This window comes from Mchenga conophoros, linkage group LG12, assembly GCF_057382185.1.
Source record: "Mchenga conophoros isolate Kocher_MC1m ecotype Shallow Benthic linkage group LG12, M_conophoros_male_GT1.1, whole genome shotgun sequence".
Classification (NCBI taxonomy): Eukaryota; Metazoa; Chordata; class Actinopteri; order Cichliformes; family Cichlidae; genus Mchenga; species Mchenga conophoros.
Window position 1 is genome coordinate 15,451,340 of NC_140537.1, and position 22,909 is coordinate 15,474,248.

At 41.6% G+C, this 22,909-nt stretch overlaps 2 protein-coding genes across 3 annotated transcripts; one reads left to right on the forward strand and one right to left on the reverse strand.

The window, feature by feature from the left end:
* Positions 1 to 139: 139 nt before the first annotated feature.
* Positions 140 to 15,142, forward strand: rab11fip1a (RAB11 family interacting protein 1 (class I) a). Of its 2 annotated transcripts, none has more exons than XM_085293971.1 (6): positions 140 to 858; positions 8,972 to 9,408; positions 9,519 to 10,419; positions 11,350 to 13,002; positions 13,385 to 13,481; positions 13,918 to 15,142. In XM_085293971.1, the coding sequence occupies exons 1-6, from the start codon at positions 509 to 511 to the stop codon at positions 14,119 to 14,121; spliced, it is 3,642 nt and encodes a 1,213-aa protein (XP_085150097.1). In that variant the 5' UTR covers positions 140 to 508; the 3' UTR covers positions 14,122 to 15,142. The 2 variants fall into 2 exon arrangements, with proteins under 2 accessions (XP_085150097.1, XP_085150098.1); XM_085293972.1 differs by lacking the exon at positions 140 to 858 and adding an exon at positions 3,975 to 4,941.
* Positions 15,143 to 15,363: 221 nt separating this feature from the next.
* Positions 15,364 to 21,825, reverse strand: prlhr2a (prolactin releasing hormone receptor 2a). Its single transcript, XM_085293973.1, has 3 exons — positions 21,604 to 21,825; positions 19,577 to 20,057; positions 15,364 to 17,812 (listed from the first exon to the last, which is right to left on the reverse strand). The coding sequence occupies exons 2-3, from the start codon at positions 20,035 to 20,037 to the stop codon at positions 17,176 to 17,178; spliced, it is 1,098 nt and encodes a 365-aa protein (XP_085150099.1). The 5' UTR covers positions 20,038 to 20,057; positions 21,604 to 21,825; the 3' UTR covers positions 15,364 to 17,175.
* Between the last annotated feature and the right edge of the window lie 1,084 nt (positions 21,826 to 22,909).

Genomic DNA, 22,909 nt, shown 5'->3' on the forward strand with positions numbered 1-22,909 from the left:
GGTCTGTGAGTTATTAAAGCCCTCCTCCTCTGCGATCCAATCGCTAACTCACTTTTTACAAACGACTGAAGAATTGGCCAATCAGAGAGCGATATGTAGAGTATGGGCGGGAACTCCTTACATCAGGGAAGTAAACTATTCAACTTGGCGGAAAGAACTGTGTTTATAAAAGCCTCTTGAAGGATTTAGTTGCGCTACAGTGCCCTGGTTGGGTTACCTAGGCTAATATTACCATGCAAATGTAATGTAAATGTAAAGTAAGTGTGAACTGAACTCAAATGTTATCAGAGGCTGAGGCACAGCCTTCCAAAGAGGAGGGAGAAGTATTACGACATCATACTGAGCTTCCCGAACTGACGTCAAGCTAGGTAACCCACACCTAGAACCGCAGAGGACGCCGAAGGTGAACAACAGAGTTCAAGAAAAGGTTAACCAGTCTTCCGTTTTATTGAGGTATTTTTCGAGACAGTTCTGAATAACTTTTAGGAAGGCTTGACGGACTTTAGCGATGTCTCTGGCCGACCAGAGCCAGCAGTCGTATCCTACGAGTGTCCAGGTAACGGTGCACCAGGCTCGGAACCTGCGTACCAAGGGAAAGAATGGCACCAACGACTCCTACGCCATCATCCAAGTGGCCAAAGACAAGTTTTCTACCTCCGTGGCTGAGAAGTCTGTCGATCCGGTGTGGAAAGAAGAGGCTTCGTTCGACCTGCCGCTCTTCCACCCGGGAAACGCTGAGCGCTGTATGCTATATATCATAGTAATGCACCGTGCCCAAGTAGGGCTGGACAAGTTCCTGGGCCAAACTGTGATAAACCTGCTGCAGCTTTATGACAATAAGGCTCGCAAAAAGACAGAGTAAGTGTCAGCTAAGCAGTTTTGGGAGGGGTTTGGGGTCTCACAGATTCCCCCCATTAGTTCTGACTAAGTATGTTTAAGTCTTCTTTTACATTTATAATGAGTCTGGGTTTTAGTGCAGCAGCAGCCTTAGAGCACTGCACAATGAAAAATGACTATCCAAATAACTTTCGTTTCAGAGCTTCATATAGAAGAGAAGAGAATAGGGCCCTTTATTGTCATTGTACATGTACAATGAAATTCTAGGTGCTCCACACAAACCGTGCCGGAATAAACTATAAATAGTCGACAGTAGGAATAAATGGGACACAGGAGAAATGTATATACAAAACAAGAGAGAAGTATACAAAAATAAGAGAAAGGCACACAGTGGAGAGCAAACTAGTTGCAAATGTAATGTAGTCTAGACCATAAGGCTAGGTTAAATGCATCGTTTCTAGGAAGAGGTAAGTAAGCTGATATCGAGTTTGTTTCCACACAGTTCTCTAGCTGGTATCTATATTCTGCTAAAAAAAAAACGTTTCCCACTGAAGGGAACAGACTTTGAAGAAGCAGTAATCTTAATAAATGTTACAGCCAAAGTGCCACCAGTTTTACTGTGACTGGCTTATCATGTGTCACAGTGTAATTCCAGGGCTGTATATTAACTTTCAGAATCACTGGGTAGTTGGATTAGATTTTTACCTCTCAGCTGCAGACTTGAACTTTGCTTCAGCTATTCTGAGGAGGTATTAGCATACCTATTGGGCTTTATAAGTGCCTGTCTGATGATCTAGTTTACCAGCATTTGCTTTTCCCAAAGTAAGTCTAACAATTTACCTACCATTTACCACCAGATTAGCTTTTTATTCAATTAAAAGGAATTCCAGAAGAATTTATGTCAATGTTTGTTATAAAGCGGCAGCACGGCTTATAGTCACTGAGAATTACATTATGTGAAATACTCTGGAGCATCTTTTGACTTTGTATGTGTCCACTGTGAAACACAGCAGTGAATAATGTCATAGTCATTGAGTTTATTGGTTTACTGACTTTGCAATTGCAGGGCTTATCTAGACAAGTTGAGTTTCTAGACACCCACTTGAATAATTCAGTGTTCTGATGTCATATATTTCTTTTGGTTTGCTGTTAAAGATAAACATGAACGTGGGTGGAGCCTCTGTCCTCTTCCTCTTCCTTTTTTCTTTTGTGTTTGTGTTTTAAAACTATCCACTGACTTGCTTGGAAAATGGTCTGAGATCATTCTTTCCTTTGCTTGTCTGTCGTCATTGGTCCAACCCTGCATGCTTGTGGGTTCACTTTTACTTCACAAATTATTTTAAGACAATGACAATCACTAATGCTTGATGGTGGAGGCATGCCTTAAAATCACTTAGCTTTTGTTAATCCTGAGAATTCCTCAAGACTAGCTTAAAATATGTCTGTTCACACCCAGACGCATTACATGAATGGCGCTGACATGGGTGTAACGTGGGTGTAACGTGAATCCAAACAGAGCTTTGCTTTAGAATTGTCAAATTGGGTTGGACACCCTCTTATGTAAAAGAAATGTTAAAAATAAAGGTGGTTTATTTTAGGCTACACTGGTAAAACTTTCCCAGTAACTTTGAAGTGACCTTTGGTAATGAATGAGTGAGGTAGCGCTTGCTACTTCTTAGTAATCACTCACCCCGGGGGCAGCCTAGATTATGGTGCTGGAATGACCTCATGCTCTTTGTTATTGTACCACCATATTTGAAATGTTATCTTTTGCTTGCTCAGGTTCTTTTTCCATGTTCATGCCAAAGTTCATTCCCTGCTATTTCCATTTCATAACTGAGCTCCTTCGTTCTCCTGCCTTGTCCTGCTCCTCCTGTTCTGTAAGATGCAGTATGCGTGCAGGGGTATTGGATGTTGCTGGTTTTCCCTTGAAGTATCTGGTGTTAGATTACTGCGCTGCTCCCCTGTTGTGGTGATACAGGGTGTGACACCGAAGGCTTTGTTTTCCAGTTGAAAGGGAACCTGACACTTTTCCTCTAATACAAAACAGTTTAGCGAGATGAAATTAGGTTTTAAGGCCAGACATCAGATAGATAGATATCAGTTTAACAATTTACTTGGACTTACTCATCTTTGCAGCTCCATTGGAGTGCATTTTTTTCTATGAATGCAAGTTTTACTATCTTAATATACCAGATTGTTTTAAATGTTTTGGGTTTTTTTCAAAGATTCCTCTAAACTCAGTTTTTCACAAGTAGGATATTGAGCTATACTGCATTATGAATGATCTACAAATAATAGTTATTTTTGCACCGTATTGTCCTAAACCCAGTGTTTGTCTCAAAGGACAAAGCAGGAAATTCCAGCCATTTGAAAGCTTAAACTTGCAGGTGGTTGAAAGTTCTGCTGAAACACTCACTGAAATGATTCATTTAATTTATTGTCCAGTTTCCAGGTAATCCGTTTCGCCTTTAGATGTTATTTATGTAGGTTTTAAATTTTAAAAATGTCAAACAGTCCATTAATTTGTCTCTGCAGAGGCAGTAAGGACAAGATCTTGGATAGATATACTTCAACATGGAGAGCATGACAGGGCGAACACTCAAGATAAACAAATCACAAACTCAAACAGAAAAATCATTGTATTTACAAATGCCTCCTCTCAGCTTGGGGTCCTGGATACATTAGAGTAATCTACAACCCCCTGTGAAATGTATGGTTTTCAGGGTTTTTATCGGTTTTCAGTGTTATTTTGTTATCGTTTTTATCGTTAACTCTGTTTTCCTGGGACTTTTCACGTGTGTTATGAATAAATCTTCTTTTTTCAGTACCAGTACTAGTTTTATTTTGTTGTATTTATCCGCGACACCTTAAAGGCCGGTCCGTGAAAATATTGTCGGGCATAAACCGGTCCGTGGCGCAAAAAAGGTTGGGGACCGCTGATCTACAACATATTTGTGGTGGTACCGCTTTTGTTTTTGTCTTCTACCTTCCCGGTGCCTGAGACATTAAAAAGTGGTATCGACTGTTCTGTGTTTTGTTGCCTGGAGCTGAAGTCTCTCGTCTCTTATAAAGACTCAGTGGGCAGTGAGGAGGTGGTGCACGCTGTGCCCAGCTGAAGTGGGCACTCTGTTTTTAGAGTTCTTGATAACTGTGCTTGTTGGTGTGATTGCAATCAAAACTGTTGCAAACAAAAAGAAACAAATAATAAGAGTCTTCTAACCTTTTCAGGAGCTCCCATCTACCACTGCTATGCAGAACCACAGCACACTTATTGGGCTAATATGAGTTGTTTAGAACATACATAAATGAACAAAGTGCTAAAATTAACATTTTAATCTAAAAAGAAAATAAAAATATAAGTAAAAGCAATAACCTTGATAAAAACATGGTAAAACAGACACTAAAAAGTATGCTTGAGAAGAAATTGAGATACCGTAATTGTCGGGCTATAAGCCGCTACTTTTTGCACAAGCTTTGAACCCTGCGGCTTTTAGTCAGGTGCGGCTTTTCTATAGATTGTCCATGATTTTTGTGATATCGTAAGACGATTTGTTTTGTTTGTTCCGCTGTTGTACGGCACTACGTTGCCTGGCGGAAGGATCGGGGTTCAAGAGTGGTATGTTGGTCACATGTCCATCCGCCAGGCAACATAGTGCCGTACAAGTAGCGCGAAAAACAAACTTCAAAGTAGCGCTATGCGTTCAGCGGGAGTCGTGGATGACGAGCGGCGATAAACTTGCGAAAAGCAAGTTGTGCTCAACTCTACCGGTGGATTCTGACAGCGTGGAAAAGTGTGCAAACATCCACGATCACCAACGGATTTCGAAGGGCTGGACTGCTGCATGATGAAGAGGAGGACACCGCCACGGCCCTTCAGAGGGTGTTCGACTCCGACACTGACAATGACAATGAGGATTATCTTTGGTTTTGAAAGTGACAACGAAGGAAAGAAGCTGAGAGTGGATGACGAAGCCATCCTGAGCCTGTTCGTTTCCGACACTGGAGAAGAGGACTTTGGTGGTTTTAGTGCGCAGGAAGATGGTGGTGAATGACTGACTTTTCTTCTTGTTAAAGCCGTGTCACTGCACCTGAGCCTAAAAGGTAGTCCGAATCTATTTTTCTGGTGTGCTGTAGGTTACTGTTATGTACTACATTTGTTACTCATTTATGAAGCACAGCACATGTGCAAATATGTACCCATAACTTGATTTTCAAAATATTAATAAAAGGGGTGTGTCTCCAAACAGCCATCTCTTTCCTGACAATTCCCTTTGTGCATATTCTCTTACATATGATAAGTCAATATTGAAACACCTGCGGCTTTTGGTCAGGTGCGGCTAATGTATGTACAAAACAGGATTTTCCCCTGATTTTAGCTTGTGCGGCTAATATTCAGGTGCGCTTTGTAGTCCGGGAAATACGGTAAATGGTCTGGAGCTAGTCGCTGTAGTGCTCTGTATGCAGTCATGAGAATTTGAAAACAAATTCTTCAATCAACTGGGAGCCAGTGTAAAGAGTATAATATAGTGGTAATGTGAGCTTGCTTGCTGGGACATGTAAGGAGTCCTGCTGCGGTGTTTGTACATTATTTGGAGGCAATTTTTGTGGTACAGCTTGTCGCATTCACTAAGTCCAGCACGAAAGTTGAGTGAAAATAGAGTGGTCTCATTTTTTTAAAAGCATTTTACACTTTTCATTTTGCTTTACTGTGAAATGTAACAAAATGATTGTTTCACTACTGTAGTTATGACTTTACAGGACAGCTTTAATTTTCCATTTGTATATTTATTCATATTTAAACTAGAGAATATGGTCTATTTTTTTAAGTCTCTGTTCCAAGTTACGAATCCTGATCCATTTGTAATTTGTAAAGAAAAACCAAGTGGAACATTTCAGGCTTTTATCTTTAATAGTTTTTGAGATACTCAAGCAGAAGGCTCACAGTGATTTGACATGAAATAAACCAGTGACTTTTCTACTTCTGTTTTAGTACCAGTAAGGATATTAATGAAAAAAAAAAATCATTTTATTATATACATACCCATCATTTTTTGCTAACTATACAGGGAAGAAGAAGAGAGTACGCCCACAAAATATCAGATGTGCTGATCTGAACTGTATGACTAATATGCATACTTCAGTATTTGTGTATTATTTGCATGTCGTGTGATCGTGGCAGTATTGAACAATTTTATCAGCCGTTATCAATTTTCCTCGTATTGTGCAGCCCTAATGCAGAGGCAGTTCCCAGAGTAGGACTCATGTGTTCAGACATATGAGTCACAGTATTTTGCAAACAAAGCGTACAGGAGAATTTCCCATCCATGTGAAATATGACGCCCAGTAACATCAGACTTACCTAATGCTGACATCAGACTAAACTTTCCTAAAGATCATTTTTAACATGGCTGTATGTGGAACAGTAACAGCCAATTGTAGCCTATCTGTATGAGATTGTTTTTATACTTCTTTGTTTTTTATTGGCTGAATCATCCGTACTGGCTGGTGTTGGTTCACAAGATAAGGATGTTTGTTAATCATTACACATGAAAGGGAAGCTATTGACAGTTAACAGAGGGAACCTGTCCAGCAAGACCAGTGAGCTCATGCGTCAGGGAGGAGGCTTTATATGCATGTGCAAACAATACAAAAGTTGGAACAGCCTGACAGCTTGTTAGTACTCGTGTTAATTCATATTGTTTTCGTAGTCCTCTTGGTGCACGCCCTGTTGTTATTGAAGACAAGAGGACAAAGCTGTTTCTTGACTGACTTGTGAAAATGTTATCTCCGTACCCTTGTGCCTCGACTCGGCTAGCGATTGTTTGCTTTGGCATTCTTGGTTTAGAGTGGGAGATGAAGAATGTTTGAATTAGAGTCAGCTTAAATTTAATTATAACACACTTCACACACACAGGGAGGTGCCGTGAGGAATGCTGTTTCACTCCCATGCTTGTTTCCTAGCTGTTTTTCCCTACAGCAGACTATCTGCATATCTGCTGCATGACAAATAAATGTGCTGGCTGTGAACTTCCTTTAAATTGCAGTTTGGTGTCAGATTAGGACTACACAACGTTTTGGGCGGAAATAGATAGCTTCAGAGACCTCAGTTTAAGTCATGCAAGGACAGACGGAACTTTAATAAGATTCACAACATGTTGCACGAATGAAATCAAACTGTGACCTTTACCTCATGTGAAACGGTCAGAGGAATGTACTGTGAAACAAAAAGGTTAAAAAGGGGAAAGGCTTGACAAAATGGGCGCGACTGCTGAACTATTAGTACATCTAATAATAGCATGGTTTTGAGAAAAACCTTTAGAGCCCTTATAATGTCTTTGTTTTAAATTATACAAATGGAGAGCAACAGTATGCAGTGGCACTAACTGCGTGTTTTGGCTTGCTTTTAAACGGGCCTCTCCAGAACACTCTTACCTTTCCCTTACAGAAAATAAAAGCTGATCCTGTGCAACAGAGAGGACATGATGGGGGAGCCTGAACAAAGCTGCCGTTGGCATGGTACTCCTAACAGGAACTACAACAAGCTGTACAGTATAGACACCTGTCAGTCTCAGGTTAACAATCGGCAGACAAATGCCAGCAGGGCTGATGTATTAGACGTCACAAGTGTTAGGAATCTGCTCATTTTGGTTCAGTTTTTTTTTTTTTTTCAGTCAGATATTTATTCTTCAATGTCTTTCATACATAAAACGTCATTTAAGCCCTGCATTCAAATTATTGTATAAAAGAGTAATGTCATGACCAAAAGCAGGTTTTTGAAAAGCAATGCACACTCCAAAATTACACTGAAAAACTGCAGGACATTTGATAAGCCAAAATCAAAAAACATTTTCAGATTTAGCTCACGTTATAATCACAATAACAATTGTCAAATTGTTGAAACCATTAACATTTTTCATGTCTAATGCATTGTATCTGGGAATTTTGACGTGATGGATTAATGAGGCCTGTAACAACTAGAGTGTTTTCTATATGTTTAAAAATCTATTTGTATATAATAATTTTCAGTATAATTTCATCACATTTTTTTATTGTGAGAAAAAGATTGATAGTAATTACATAAAACAAATATAGTTAACTCAATTTGCACTTTGTAGCAGTGTTTAAGAATAAGAGTGGTGACTGTGGAGGCAGCATTAAAAAATCTAAAGTAGAAATCCTGAGAATAAAGTTGCAATAGTAAATCAACCTGTGTTACAGAGTTTGGGGGATTTAAGATTTATTGTTTACATGTCTCAATTTAGGGCTGTTCGACATAATGATATATATCGGATGACGATATAAAAACGTCTATCGTTTCATTTTACGCTATCGTTTGTTTCGTGGTGTCGCAAAATAAACTGTTTATGGCAATATTTTCTCATCGTTTTGATGGTGACTGTAGTGGCTATATTAATTTCTTAAAGTTCTCTCTTTCTCTTATATTTTATGTAACCACACTACGGAAGGACAAGCGCCTGTTTTTATGCGTTGTGGTTAGCAACAACGACGATAACAACATCGCGTGTCCGCGTGTTTATATTCCAAATAAATCTTTCACAATAAAGCTCAAGATCCTGTTGAGACTTTTCAAAGTAAACTAAATCACATGAAAGAGCAGATTATTTACGGATGAGAATTAAAAAAGAGCCACCAGGTGCTAAAAAATAAACCTTAGACTCAAACGTTAGAACAGGCTTTTCCCCACAGCACGCTGTGTAATAAATACTCACAAAGAAAACAGCGGCTGTTACAACTTATGTCTAAAAATGTGTAGTTTCATGCATCGGTTAAAACATTCGACTCCAGCTACATGACGCGCAGCTGGAAACACTTCCCGCAAGACGAGCTGCCCGAGAGTCGCAGAATTTACAGAAAATGTTACATTTTTGTGATTTATATCGTTATCGGACGATAGAATTCTTATATCAGGATATGAGATTTTGGTCATATCGCACAGCCCTATCTCAATTTTTTATTTTTTTTTTTTAAGGTTCAGGTTTTTGTGTTTGTGTGAATCTGTGCATCCTATATAAAGATAAATCATATAAATAGTTCTGAAACAAAAGTCAAATCCTGTTATCTTCCGATAACTCAGTTTTAACACATGATTCATTATTTCTGACATTTGCAGATGGTTCAAGCTGGTGGACAAAACGGGAAAAGAGGACAAGGCACGAGGAGAAGTGCTGCTAGATATCCAGTTTATGAGAAACAATATGTCAGCCAGCATGTTTGACCTTTCCATGCAGGACAAACCACGCTCTCGCATTTCCAAGATAAAGGACAAAGTGCGAGGGAAGAAAAAGGATGGTTTCTCCGACTCGGCCTCAGCGATTGTGCCCTCTGTCAGCCAGGTCCTCACAGACAGTGAGGGCGAGGCTGACGCGCAGTCACTTAACCAATCTCCAGATGAGAAAAAGAAATCTAAGCTCAAAAAGCTCTTTGCCCCCAAATCAAACTTGCAGCGTAACATCTCACAGTCCATGTCCACACTGGGGACGCTGCCTGAGAAGAATTCATCTCTGAGTGGCAGCCGCTCATCTGGTCTCAATGTCAACTCTCCTGATGGTAATTTAACCTCTGTTCTCTGTTTATTGTTTGCTGTTGCCAGCGCAAGTTGCGTAAGTTGTTTTGCATGTCAACAATGACATCATGCCTCACTGTCTCTCTCCCCGCAGTTAAGAAGAAATTCAAATTGGGACACAAACGAACCGGCAGCTCTGACAGCAAGGTGTCTTTGGGTCCTTTCTCCCTGCTGGGCCGCTCCAAGCAGAGCAACAGTGACCTGAACAACCTGTGCATTAACGGCAGCCATGTGTACACAGAGGAGACAGAACCCAAGAGTGGATCTACTCTCAGTCTAAACAGCTCTGGTCGAGGCTCTGTGGAAGATGTCCGCAAACACACTTCTGATCTCTCTGCAGATGCTTTCAGGAGTGTATCTGTCCCATCAACAGACAGAGCATCACAAGAACAACAGCACCATCAAGAGGAGGAGGAAAGAAGGCAAGCAGAAGAAAGGCGCATAGCAGAAGCAAAGAGGATTGAAGAAGAGGAGAAACACAGGGCACAGCTCAAGAGGCTGCAGGAGGAAGAGGAGCGTAGACTGCAAGAGGAACAGGAGAGGAAGAGACGCTTCCTGGAGGATGAGGCCAGGAGGAAGAAACAGATGGAGGAGGACGAAAGGCGAAAGCAAGAAGAGCAACGCAAGATGATGGAAGCAGCAGAAAATCAGCGGCTTGAGGAGGAGCGTCGTCGAGCAGAGGAGCAGAAACGTCAGGAGGAGGCGTCCATGAGTGACAGACTGTCGTCCTTGTTCGGGATGATCAAGAAGAAGGAGGAGAAAAAGGAGGAGGTACAGCTGCCCACCCCAGCCCGTACTTTGGATGCGCAAGATCCCAATCAGCCTGTCTCCCGTCATTCCACCAACCCATTTGAGGACATCACCCTCAGCTCAGATGTTTCTCTAAGCAGCAACGTCAGCCCAACCGATCATCAGAAATCCAGCAGCAAGGCACAAACCCCCTCTGCCATGGTCTTCCTTAACCGCACCGCAAAAGTGTCTGCAGTCAAACCCAGGTAGGCCTTTTTCTCACTACATTGCACAAAGCGCACTTAACCATACAGTCTGCACTAAATATGTCATGATGTCACGTGCTTCTGATTGGTCAGTTTTGCTGTATATTATGCCTTTCAACACTGAACCCTGGAATTTACACAACCTTCTTATCTGATCTTGCTTTTGTCATGAGTTACTCTTAACTCCATCCTCCGATGGCTGACGAACCTGTGAAACCGGTTTGGTTTGTACCGATGACAATGAAGGTGGGGTTTAAATCTGTAAAGATGTTGTGGAACAAGTTGTAGGCTGAACAAAGTTCATAAGGAGCGACTGAGCCATAGTGCTGCTTTCTGCGTGAATGTCGTGGCTGGTTCGATTTTCTTTTCTTTTATATTGTTTTTAAGATCTTTTTTTAATATCATTGTTTGTGTTCTGGATCGGACTGGAATTCTTAGATCTGGATCATAATGGTAGGTGAATGACCTTTTTATTGCTGCTGTTGTTGCAGTAATCTTTGATTTCCAAAATGTTTTAGAGATTTAGGCCATGAAAGATGGCCTTTAAATTATGTTGCAGTGTTAGGCCTGCATGGAGTGATCGAAGTAGGATGATGTTATTGTTGTGTACAGTCATTAGGATAAAAGAGCGACCGTAAAATGTGTAAATATCAGCAGCTTCCTCTCATTGAATAGTGGACCATTTTATGGGAAAATATTTTGTTATACTAGCGGCTTGTTTCAGTACAAAGGTGGAACAGTCGATAAATCAAAGTGAAGAGTTTATTGATTAGTGTTAAACAACAGCTACATTATATGAGCCAGTACATGGGGAATGTAGTTACCTGCTTGTTGAGATGTTATCTGCTTGTTATTGGTGACGGTTTATACACTGGTGAAAGTGTGGGTGCCAGTAATGACCTGTAGGCCTTTGTTTTCACTCCTTGGCAGATTGGCTCAATCTTTGGAGCCTGAACCTGCTGACTTCCAAACCCCCAGTCAGCTGTCTCCTTCCCCAGCCAACTCTGAGTCCATCCTGTCCAGAGTCCCATCTGGGTCCCCTGATACTTTCTCCAGCCTCCACTCATCTTTAGCTCCAAGAAATAGCAATCAAAGCCCACCTAGTTCTCCCCGTGGCAACACAGAGAATTTGTCATCTGGATCTGAGGGATCTTCACCCACCATGGCAGATCAGAACAGAAGGGCCCTCCTACCACCCACTTACAGGAACCAAACCAGAGGAAATCTTACTCCTGTCAGAGAGATTCAAAACCCGGCTTATGAAGAGCCAGAAGAACCGCAACCAGGCAAAAACTCTGTACCACTTCCAGATTATGAAACCCTCTTCCCTCAGAGGAGACACGGGGTGAAAGGGCAGCCTCGATGGGATAATATAATTGCTGAGGTCAATCAGAAACACAAGAGTGCACCTGCACTCTTGGGTCCTGAGATGAGTGTGGACGGTCCATTGGAGCATACACCAAGTCCTAGGTCTTCTGTTTCACTGGAGACTCCTAACATGAGGCTTTCCCAAGCTAAACCTCAGGAGACCAAACCTGTGTCAACAAAAAAAGCACCAGCCCCGACTCCTCCTAAACCAGTGACATCTCCACTTCCACGATCAGCAGCAGATTCCAGTCAGAAACAAAGCCCGAGTGTTTCTCAACAGTCTTCAGTGACACGTAGTCAACCTGCATCCCCAGCATCAGTAATATCGGACACTTCAAGCAGAGTTACGTCAGGAGATGGTGCAAGAAAGGTGCTGCAACCTTCACCCACACCTTCACCCAGAACACCAAGCCAGATGGACTTGAATACACCACCTTCAAGTGATCAAAGCAAAGAACAGGCCACCATGAACAAAGAAGCACCCACAGCTAAACCCAGACAAAGGGTCAGTGTCAACGAGCTAACAAAGGAACCACAATCTGCTGTGAACGGTAACATCCCAAAAGTATCTAATTCAAGTATGAGCAGCACGGACAAAAAGTTAAAAGACGGCTTTGCAGAGGAGGACCCATTCCCCAGTACTCAGCTTCTTTCCAGAGACCCATGGACGCTGCAGAAGGAAAACGGTGATTCACTTTTTACTGGCGATGCTAGTAGGAAGGAGGCGACACCTCGAGATTGGGGAATGACAGCAAGTGACTTTGATAAAGTTTTTGGTCAAGAAAAAACACCAGATCCTTTCACCAGTTTTAATGGCAGTGATCTGAAGAAACAGAGTGAATACAGGAAAACGGATGATGAGTCAAAACTAGACAGTCCTGCTTTCCAAAGAAAGAATTCACAAAAAGGAAAGAAGAGCCTTCCATCCACAACTCCCACACAGCAGATAATACCCACTGCCACTCAAGGTTTCAGAGATATCCCACTGCTGCTTCCCAATGATGGGAAAACACAGAGCAGTTTCAGTGAAGGAGAGGATCTTTTTGGAGACCGATCTTTTTTTCAAGCTTCAGAGCCCCTTCAAGTAGTTATGGAGGAACCAGAAATCTTGTCTGGGGGGAAGGAAACTTTGCGAGCGATGGTGTCACCATCTGAGGTTCAGCCTGTCAGTACTCAGAATAGCAATGGAAGCGGGCTAGCGATAAATTCACGCAGGTGAGATTGACCAGGCTATTTTCAGAGTTAGCCTTTGATGAGGGTTGAGCTTGATTCAGTTATGGTGGATCACACGTGGTGCTGTTATACTGGGAGGCGAATAAGTCGCTGGGATTTATCTTGTGGTGTGGCTGTTTTCCAGGCTGTGATTTCTTGGAAACTTTCCTCACACTTGATTTCAATCTGAATGTTGAATATTGCACTTCAAATGCACTTTGAATACGATAGAAATGATTATGGAAGATGATAAAACACATCATTTAATTGTTTTTCTCCTACACAAAATATTTCTTAATCATTTTCTGTGGGGTTTCTGTACCTCTTCTTCTATTTACTTAGTAAACTATCAGGCCTTACAGTAACGTAATGCCTTTATTTACAGGCCTCATCCCGTGAAGCCTATGAGCACATCAGAGAGCCAGAGCGTCCACGCTATGAAAGAGATAAAGGTCCGGGACAGCACACCAGCGAAGATAAAGGTACTGTCATACTGGTATAATGTACTGGCACGTAAACACCGTTAACCTGACCGGCTTTTGCTGCAGGAACAATTCGTGCCTGGATAACCTAAAATCTCTTTTCCACTGTGCAACATGGTCTGCACTGTGCTCTTATTTACAAGGAGTAGCATGGAAAAAAATGCCAGGTGGTGCTATGAGACGATTGGATTTTACACATCTAAGATCGTCTGGCAGTCTGCTCTCAAAGTGCTTTTAGAAACTTTCTCAAAAGTTCTTCTTGTCTCTCTTTTCTTTAACTTGGCAGATGGTGATGATATTAATTATTTTGTCAGAAAAGTAATGGAACTTTTATATTCCAATTTCTTTGATTTGCTTTTCTTTGTGTGCTTAAATGAATTCCTCAATATGTCCTAATTTAAAAAGCATTCACCAAATTATCTTTTTTTTCATTCAGATGATGGACTCTGTGGAAAGTGGACCGTACACTCAGCTGACTCAGGAGGAGCTGATCACAATGGTGGTGAAGCAGCAGGCTGACCTTACCAAGAAGGACGCCAAGATCGTTGAGCTTGAGGAATACATAGACAACCTGTTGGTCCGTGTCATTGAGGAGAAGCCGAGTATCCTGTATGCCCTCAATGCTGCCAAGCCAGTGTAAAGGAATGTAAACAGGACTTAATTCTGCTTCCTGTTTGTGTTTGTACTGTATTATAAGACAGTGTCTTAGAGCATATGCACTTTTTTAACTTTCAAACAAATAGATGCTGGAGTGTAAAAAGCAAGCAGAAAATCTTTATATTAAAAATAAGAAAAAAAAAATGTTGTCCCGACACTAAGGTACTGCAACTTATTGCAAAATATACTAATCATTATAAATAATGAAAACTGGATTCAACTTTTATTTAATAAAGTAGTTTTTTTAAGTCTACACTGGGCAGTCTCTAAGTTTTGCTGTGTAGTGAATAATCACTGAAATCATTCATGTATGTTGTCTTCCTCCACTAAAGTCTTTATTTTTATTTTCTTTGCCTCATCTTTTTGAAAGCATGTATTCTTTTAACCACTTAACAGCAGTCATTATATTGTACTCACCACATATGAATGTCACCTGGATATCCAGTCCTTAAAGACACTGTGCCTATTGTTGCTTCAGAGAGGTCTTACATAGAAAACCAGCATCGACTAAAATAGAGCAGCTGCTATGTTCTCAGCAGATTTTGAATCGTATACCGAGTTAAGCAATTTTGTCTCCATTGTGCTCATAGTTCAAATATTATGCAAGTTATACTACAGTTTCCTGTTCTCCTTAAATTAATTAGAAACTTTGAGCACTATGATGTGTTTTGTTGTCTTTTGTGAAGTAATTTAAAAATCAAGATCAGAGTAAAAGACTTGTTTTAGTAAGTCGCCTTGTCTCTGTTTGATCTTCACTAATGATGCCTTTACAAACTAAAACTGTTTGATGATAGCATGGCAGTAATGATAGCAATATTAATCAGTATGTCTGTCCAGACTTGTGCCTTCCAGACCTTCTTTTCATGTATGATCTGTTGTTTTTCTGGAGTGAGAGCTCACTGCATGTACAGTCTGATCTATCCAGTGTTTGTAATATTACAGCTGATGTAAATGCCTGAAAACGCTGTGTTTATTTTCAAATAAAGACACTAATTATGCCTCTGGACTGTGCATGTGGTTGTTTACCACCATTGTGTGTTTGCAAGTAATATACAACACAACTAAATGAAATATTTACATAATAATTATTTAGCTCTCAGCGAAGGTTCTAATTGCACTAACAATTCCAGATGTTCGGTGTCTTCCAATTTCTGGCAGGTTTATTTTTATGCTTCTTATCTCCATACCTACGAGGATGAAAAAGCCATGTAGCCATGGTAACATACATAGCATGTTTTATTGTACACGCTGCCTGACTTTTATCCAGAACAATAACATTGCATTTGAGCGTGTTTACTTTTTCACAATATTCTCAGTCTTTTGCGTTGTTCTCGGCAGTTACAGCATTGTAAATGTAAATGGGTAGGAAGTGTACATATATTTCGAGCCTTTACAGTTTAAATGGCAGAAAATCACCTCAAGCTGTAGCGATCAGAGTTCAGGCATATGGTAGCACTCAAACAATCAGCAGCTGTTGATAAATAATAAGCACTTGAACACGTACGAATTGCTGTGAATATGCCAAGTAAGAGTTGGGCACGTGGGGATTCAAAACAGACGGTGGAGAAAGCTGGGATGCCACGAAAGCTGAGGGCAAAGCCATCACGCGCAAAACTGGAGAATATATATATATATGAAATATCTTCAAATGTATTTGCACGCCATTGCAAGCAATCATACTCACTTTTAAGGAACTGACTGTTATGACCCTAGATCACACGAACTGCAGCCAATTGAACTTTTCACATACGTGGCGCCCTCTAGAGGTGAAGCACTCTTATTAAGCATTAAGCGCTCTTAAATATGTTTCAAATCCTTCATAACTTATTGGAAACGTGATCTATTTGACATTATTTCATTAAAGACTTTAGATGTTCCTCACCCAGTACCAAGTCTAGTAACTTTACGTTTCATACTTTCCATTTTATTTACATATGATGCTGAACAACAATAATCTTATGTTTACAGCCTCTTCTCTTGCATGAATGATAAATAAATGAGTTGGGACTGAGCTCCTTAAAATTCATATCTATAATATTTGCATTTTACTGTATTTTTGTGAAGAGGACATGTTTTCATAAAATCCTAGATTTTAAAAAGATGCCAAAAGTAAATCTTACTCTTCTTCTTTTGGATGCTCCCTTTAGGGGTCGCCACAGCAGATCTCCCTCCATCTCATCCCCAGCATCCTCTGTCACGGTTGATCTGATCTTGTCTCTTTCCTCCTGTCTTACAGCTCCATCTTTAATATCCTTTGTCCAATATATCCACCATCTCTTTTTTGCACATGTCAAACCCTCTCAAGCCCTCTCGAGCTTGTCTCTCTCTAACTCTGTCTGCTCATTTCTAATCCTGTCCCTCCTGGTAATTCTTTTCTTAGCATCTTCAATTCTACCACCAGCTCAGCCTCCTGTCTTTTTGTCACCAGCACGTCTTCAAACCACACATCATAGCAGGTCTCACTGCCATCTTGCAAACTTTCCTTTTCACTCTTGCTGTTATCCTTCTGTCACGAACCAGGGACAACACAAAGCAAACATCACATCTGTAGTGCTCTTTCTCTACATGAAGTCATGTTGCTGCTCACTTATCATCACCTTTTTTTCTCAGCCTAGCCTCAACCAGTCTTTCCCATCTCTTCATGGTGTGGCTCATGAGTTTTATTCCTCTGCAGCTCTGCACATCACCCTTGTTCTTGAAAATCAGTACCAGTAAACTTATTTCCTGTTCCTAAAGCATCGTATTGTGTTAAACAATCCTGGAGAGTTTGAAAAGAGGAGTGATGGAGCATATCTCTGGATTGTAATGCTATATCTCTGTCTGATCAACAACACAGGGACATGTTTGACAGTATCCTACTAATTTAGTTTGTATATCATATGGATGCCGGCTAAGAGCTGGATCATCATACATTAGACTCCTACCCTATCCCATCTATGCCTAGGCTGCTCTAATTCTGACTGTTTTAAATATTATCACTGCTTTACCAAAATGAGATGAGTGTGGGTACCCAGTTTCAGCTTAAAACACAAAAGCTTCACAATACCACACTGGCTGTGGCGCAGTTGTTGGCTGAGATGCCAATGCGACGGCGGCACGTGAACATTTTGCGAAGCTCAGCTCGAAAGCGGTCGTGCAGCCAGGCGTAGAGGAAAGGGTTACAGCAGGATGAGCTCATTGCGCACAGATGGCAAAGCAGCTGAATGAGTAGAAAGTACTGCTTGTCGATCAGATCGATGTCAATGTCACGCAGGACATTGAACACGCTGATGGGCATCCAGCAGATGCCAAATGCCGCCACCACCAGGGACACCAGACGGAAGGTCTTGCGTTTGCGAACGCGCTGAGCCTCAGCCTGGCTCTCTGTGTGGTGGCCGGGTATGACGCAGTTCCGCAGTTTGACGGAGATGCACAGGTAAGAGATGCAGAGGGCCGACAGAGGCAGGACATAGGTGATGAAGAGAGTGCTGTAGGCGTAGGCCAACCGCTGCCTCTCCTGGCCCATCCAGAACTCCTCACAGATGGTGAAGCCTTCATTTTTAAATTCCACGTGGTAGGTGTGAGCCACAGCCGGGGCCACCAGACAACAGGACAACAGCCAGATCCCAGACAGGAGGTAGGTGCACGCCAAGACCGAGATCCGCTTTTTCAAAGGGTGCACCGTGGCATAGTATCTGCGGAGTCCATGAGTAAAAAGGAGCAAAGGAAATGTGGATAGAAAATGATGGAATCAGTAATTGGCAGGGGCAAAGACAAACAACATTTACCAAGTCAATATGAGCGACAGTAATCAGCGCACAAATTACCATATGCTGTTAAGGACAACGGATAATACAGGCTGAAAAATGGCAGCAGCACAACATCAATACTAAATTGTCTGTTACCAGGAAAGTAACATGTTTTAAGCTTCACAAATAATAAATCTAATTCAGCTCTGTCACTGCAACCAAGGGGAATGGATAAGCCTAGATGTGTGCTGGGTTACTGAAACAGACACACGAGTCCGACAGAGCTTCACTTAACAATAATGTCCTCATTCAGACAGACTTACATTTAGGTAGCACTAAACTGATTGAATTAGTGCAGAATATTTAGACTAGTAGAGTAGCTTCAAATGTCTTTCCTTATTTTCTGTCATATGTGCAACAACAGCAGATGTTGACAATAAATAAACAAGCTCAAAGCTCAAGCTTGGATCCCTCAGTTTTACACAGAGTTATATTCAGTTTTTCTACTCTTGCTCTGTAAGACATTAGTGAAAGTACAGTCATCGTAGGCAGACAGCTCTGTCTGTGAGCGCAGAAGCCCCGCCCACCTGCCTTTCAAATCTGGTGTTTAAGAGCCAGATCAGAAGTTCCACAGTTGCACCTCAATGTAGTCGTTTTTTGTGTTAGCTGTAAAATCAATAAAGATTGTTTTTCTCCTTGATTGTGAATACGACCCAGTTTTGAGGGCAGATGACTCAAAACGAATACAGGTTGAAACAAGGTGTGGTATAGGGTAATTAAGGATTATTTTGAACTGTGAATCATGCAGAGCTGCTTAAGAGCATGATAGGTCTACTTTACAAAGCAGTGAAGTTGTACATCAATAGTAGGTGATGCGCACTTTAGCTAAAACCAAATAATTTAATACTGTATTGCATTTAGGGAGATACCACTGTGTTCTTTGTAAGTTCTTGTCATGAATGACCTTCACCTGTTTTAGATTTGAGGGTCTGCCTTTTTGTCGCAGTGACCACCTGCTTGATTTAAAGTCTCAGGTTTTGGACTTTCACCCTTCTCTGGTGTTTCTGGTCCTCTGTCTTTTGAGCCATTATGCACATTCATGTCATGTTTGCACTTAAGAAAAAAAACAATCTTTGTTGGTTTTACAGATGACATAAAAACTCACCACATCAAGGTGAATTTGCATCTGAAGCCGGAAACTTGTTCACTAGGTCCTTCACACAGCAGCTAGACTGATGCGTGGTGTAGCATGGCAAGGTAGACACAGGTGTTATTGATAACAATCAGTTAGGGTGCCATGCTATTTAGTGTTTCACAGTCATTCAAGCAAACAATCAGAATCAGAATCAGAATACTTTATTGATCCCTGGGGGAAATTATTTACAAGCAAGTAGCAGGGGGTCCTGAACCATCAAAATAGTAATTACAATTACCGTTTATCCTGCCACTGCATGTCAAAACAGCGGCTGCTGAAAGTGTCTATTTTCTTTGAGACAACAGTCATTGTTAGGTGTTGTGTGCAAAATGAATGCTATATTTAGCTTTGTTTTTGAGGGATAACTAGAGCTGGTTTACAAACGCTTCATGATGAAAAGTTTTTTGTCCTTGTTTGTACATTGTTTCTCACAGACACAGCATGCTGCATGCCAGCGAGATGCTGGAGGTTTACTTACAGTTTTTCCCACTGCATTCTGACTCATTGTGACTTACCTGTCTACACCAATGGCAGTGAGGGTGAACACTGACACGTACACCGTCACCGGCTGTATGAGGTACACCAGGTAGCACATGAAGCGACCAAACACCCAACCGTGTGGGTTGAAGGCGTAGGCCAGCGTGAAGGGGACACACGTAGCACACATCAGCATGTCAGAGAAAGCCAGGTTTCCAATGAAAAAGTTGATGACGTTGTGCATCTTGCGAGTGCGGCAGATGACATAGAGGAGCAGGTAGTTGCCAAAGACGCCCACCAGAGCCACGAGGGTGTAGCAGGGAATGATAAGCAGCTTGAAGGACTGCAGCAGCTCCACGCCCGCAAACTGGGGGCTGCGCTTGGAGGAGCTGTTCTGCAGCGCCACCTCAAACACCTGACCAGAGTCGTTTCCATTTGCAGCTTGTGTCACACACGGAGGGGTGAGCTCAGCTGCCCACCCACTGCCCGAAACCTCCATCCTGAAAGGATGGTGTGAGCCTACAGAGATGACATCATAAACAGAGTCAAGTACAGTTCAACATGCACAGTGAAATGTCAAATTTGGCCAAGGGAGACATGTGCAAACAAGAACAGGCAAAGTGATTGAGAACGCTTTTCCTTTTATTACAGGCCTGCAGACAGGCTGAGCAGCTTCATGAGCCTTTGTCCAATTATTTTTCTTGTCCTTGAAGTAAATGATTTTTTTCCTCCTGTGTAGCTACAAAAAACAAAAAACCCACTATGCTGAAAGCAAATTCCTTTTATTAGACTACGGTGACAATTTACTGACTAACTACATGCAGAAACCAAAATGAACTGGGGTTATTACTTCAGTGTAACTCAGACGAGTAGGGCCTAGTCATTTCCCAGTCAGTTCCACAAAACTTCCATGCAAACACTCAATATCAAAGCAAATGCTGCTGGATGACTCACGCCATTATCTCCCCATGCACCATGTATGTGCAGTGTTTATGTGGTCAGCACAAGAGGTGTTGGTCCCTGTTAAATCAGTTCAGCATATATACTCAAGTGAGGGAATTTAAATGATTCATGCCAAAAAAAAAAACCAAAAAAAAAAAACGCAGGATAATATAAGCACTATAATAAACTCACCCAGCAAGGACACATTTGGCCAAGACTGTGTAAGAAATTTATGTTGATGAAGAAAAAACCAGCAGTGGAGGCTGAATATTTGAACTGCCAGGAAATATTACAGGGGGAAAAATGGCCAGAAGGTGCAGTGTAAGGACGGCAGTCCATCACAATATCTCAAGTAACCAGTACACAACCCCACACTGTTGTGTCTCTAAGAAAGATTAAAAATTTGGGTTGGTCTTTCTCGATTTTAGAGAATTTGCCCGATATTTTTGCCTCTGTGCTTGCTTTTGTGATCCTTAGTTAATTGTTTATATATCTGAACACCGTAGATTGCAGCAATTTATGTCCTGAAGTTACGCCACACTGTGAACAGTGGACAGAGAAAACTCACATATGAGTCGCTGTTCATCAATGGACGAGAGTGAGAGTAAATGAATGTAACACGTTTGTCCACAGGAAAAATGTTACAGGAAAAATAGGTCAGAGATTTTTGGCACAAAGCTCGTTTCCTGCGCCAAAAAGACCCGATATTTCTTTTTTATTAGTTTGTTTTAACACTCCCGTATTCCTTATGCCAAGAAAAAAAGGAGAGAAAATAATAATAACGCACGCTGGTACCAGTAGCGTGATCTCATACATTTTAAAGAACATATCACCATTTAAAAGCATTGGAAATATTTACAGTTTCAGGGTCAGCTCTGGAATACCTCGACGCAGATAAAGCGAGTGGACTGACAGCTATAAAACTGTCGGACATACCGATGACAAAACGCAAGTAATTAAAAATCCTCTAAATAACTTTCAAATGTCTCCAAGGATAAAAAGCACGTTGCATCGTGCCTGCATCATTTCCGCTCTTCTCACACTCGACGTGCTGACTTTAGATGCAGTTAGACTTTGTCAATTTAAATTTGCACAACATTACAAGCCAAAGCAGCACACCTACCGTCTACAGATGTCTCAGTGTTCCAGCGCACGGAATATCCAGCTCGGAGCTTCTGCGCGTCTGTGGAGAGATGCGCGCTTCTCACACAAATCCACGCTTATAGGTTTACGGACACCAAGCACAGCCATGCATTCCGAATCCTTCATTAACGTGCACTGTAACAACTTCAGTTGTTTTAATTAATCAAGTGTGTGTGTGAGTGTGGGTGTGTGTGGTGATCAGCAGGTGCAGTCCGGCTGACTGGGGGAGGAAGTCTCGCTTATATATCTGCCCCAAACTTGAGTGACAGCTGTGATGACTGGACGGCGTTTCCGACGCGTCTCCTTGGAAGATGGTGTGGCCTGAAAAGCCCGAATAAAACCCTGCAGACTGTACACCTGATTTCAAAAGCAAGGACAGAGCAGGTGGTTAAAGAGACTTTGCAGCTCCATTCCTGCATGTTCTCCTGCTCCTGTAGTTTCAAGTTGCTGTGGCAGATTCTATAGCAAACATTCTCCACGGTATTTGTTGATCATTTCTATTAATGGATAATTTAAAAAATGAATAACGGTTTTATTTCCATACAATCTGTTGCATTAAGTCAAGAATGATTTATGCCCACGCCAAGACGGCTCAATATTCTGTGGAATAAGAGAAGGTTACTGCTATTATGGCGCTTGTGCTTGAACTATCCTCCTTTGTTATAAATATTTGTAAAAGGAACAGAGGTGGCGTAATGTGATGTCTCAGTTTTTCGTGGCCCTTGTGTGGAGAACAGTCAGAGGTGGAGGTTCTGCAAGCACGATGTTTGATTTGTGCAAACTAACTCTCGGGGGCAGAGGCGAAACGATCCGAGCTTTTTTGTTGTCATTAGCAAATTGATTGAGAATCAACAACCTGAAGCCAGCTGATCAGGGGGATCCTGGTGTGACGTCCACGGCAGATGCTGTGCTCAGTGTGTCTGGGGTTTCAAACCGTCCATTTAAAGCTAGAGAGTTTCGAGTGAGTGCGATCAATTCAGGTTAACTCTCCTCACTTTTCATTCTGCATGGAAAAATCACCATGCAGTTCCCACTCAGCCACCAGTGAGTAGTATCTGCAAAGTCAGTGTTAAGCTAGGATTTATCCTTGAGGGTCCTCAAAGTAGTCAAAACACAGCACTGAGCACCGGTATCAGAGGAATTGTGGAACTAAAGTGGAATCATCTTCAATTCTTGGTGGCATGGATTTAACAAGATGCTGGAAACATTCTTCACAGATTTGAAATAGTCAGCATCAGCACTCAGACAGGCTGTGACATTTAAACAATCCTCATTTGCTACAAAAG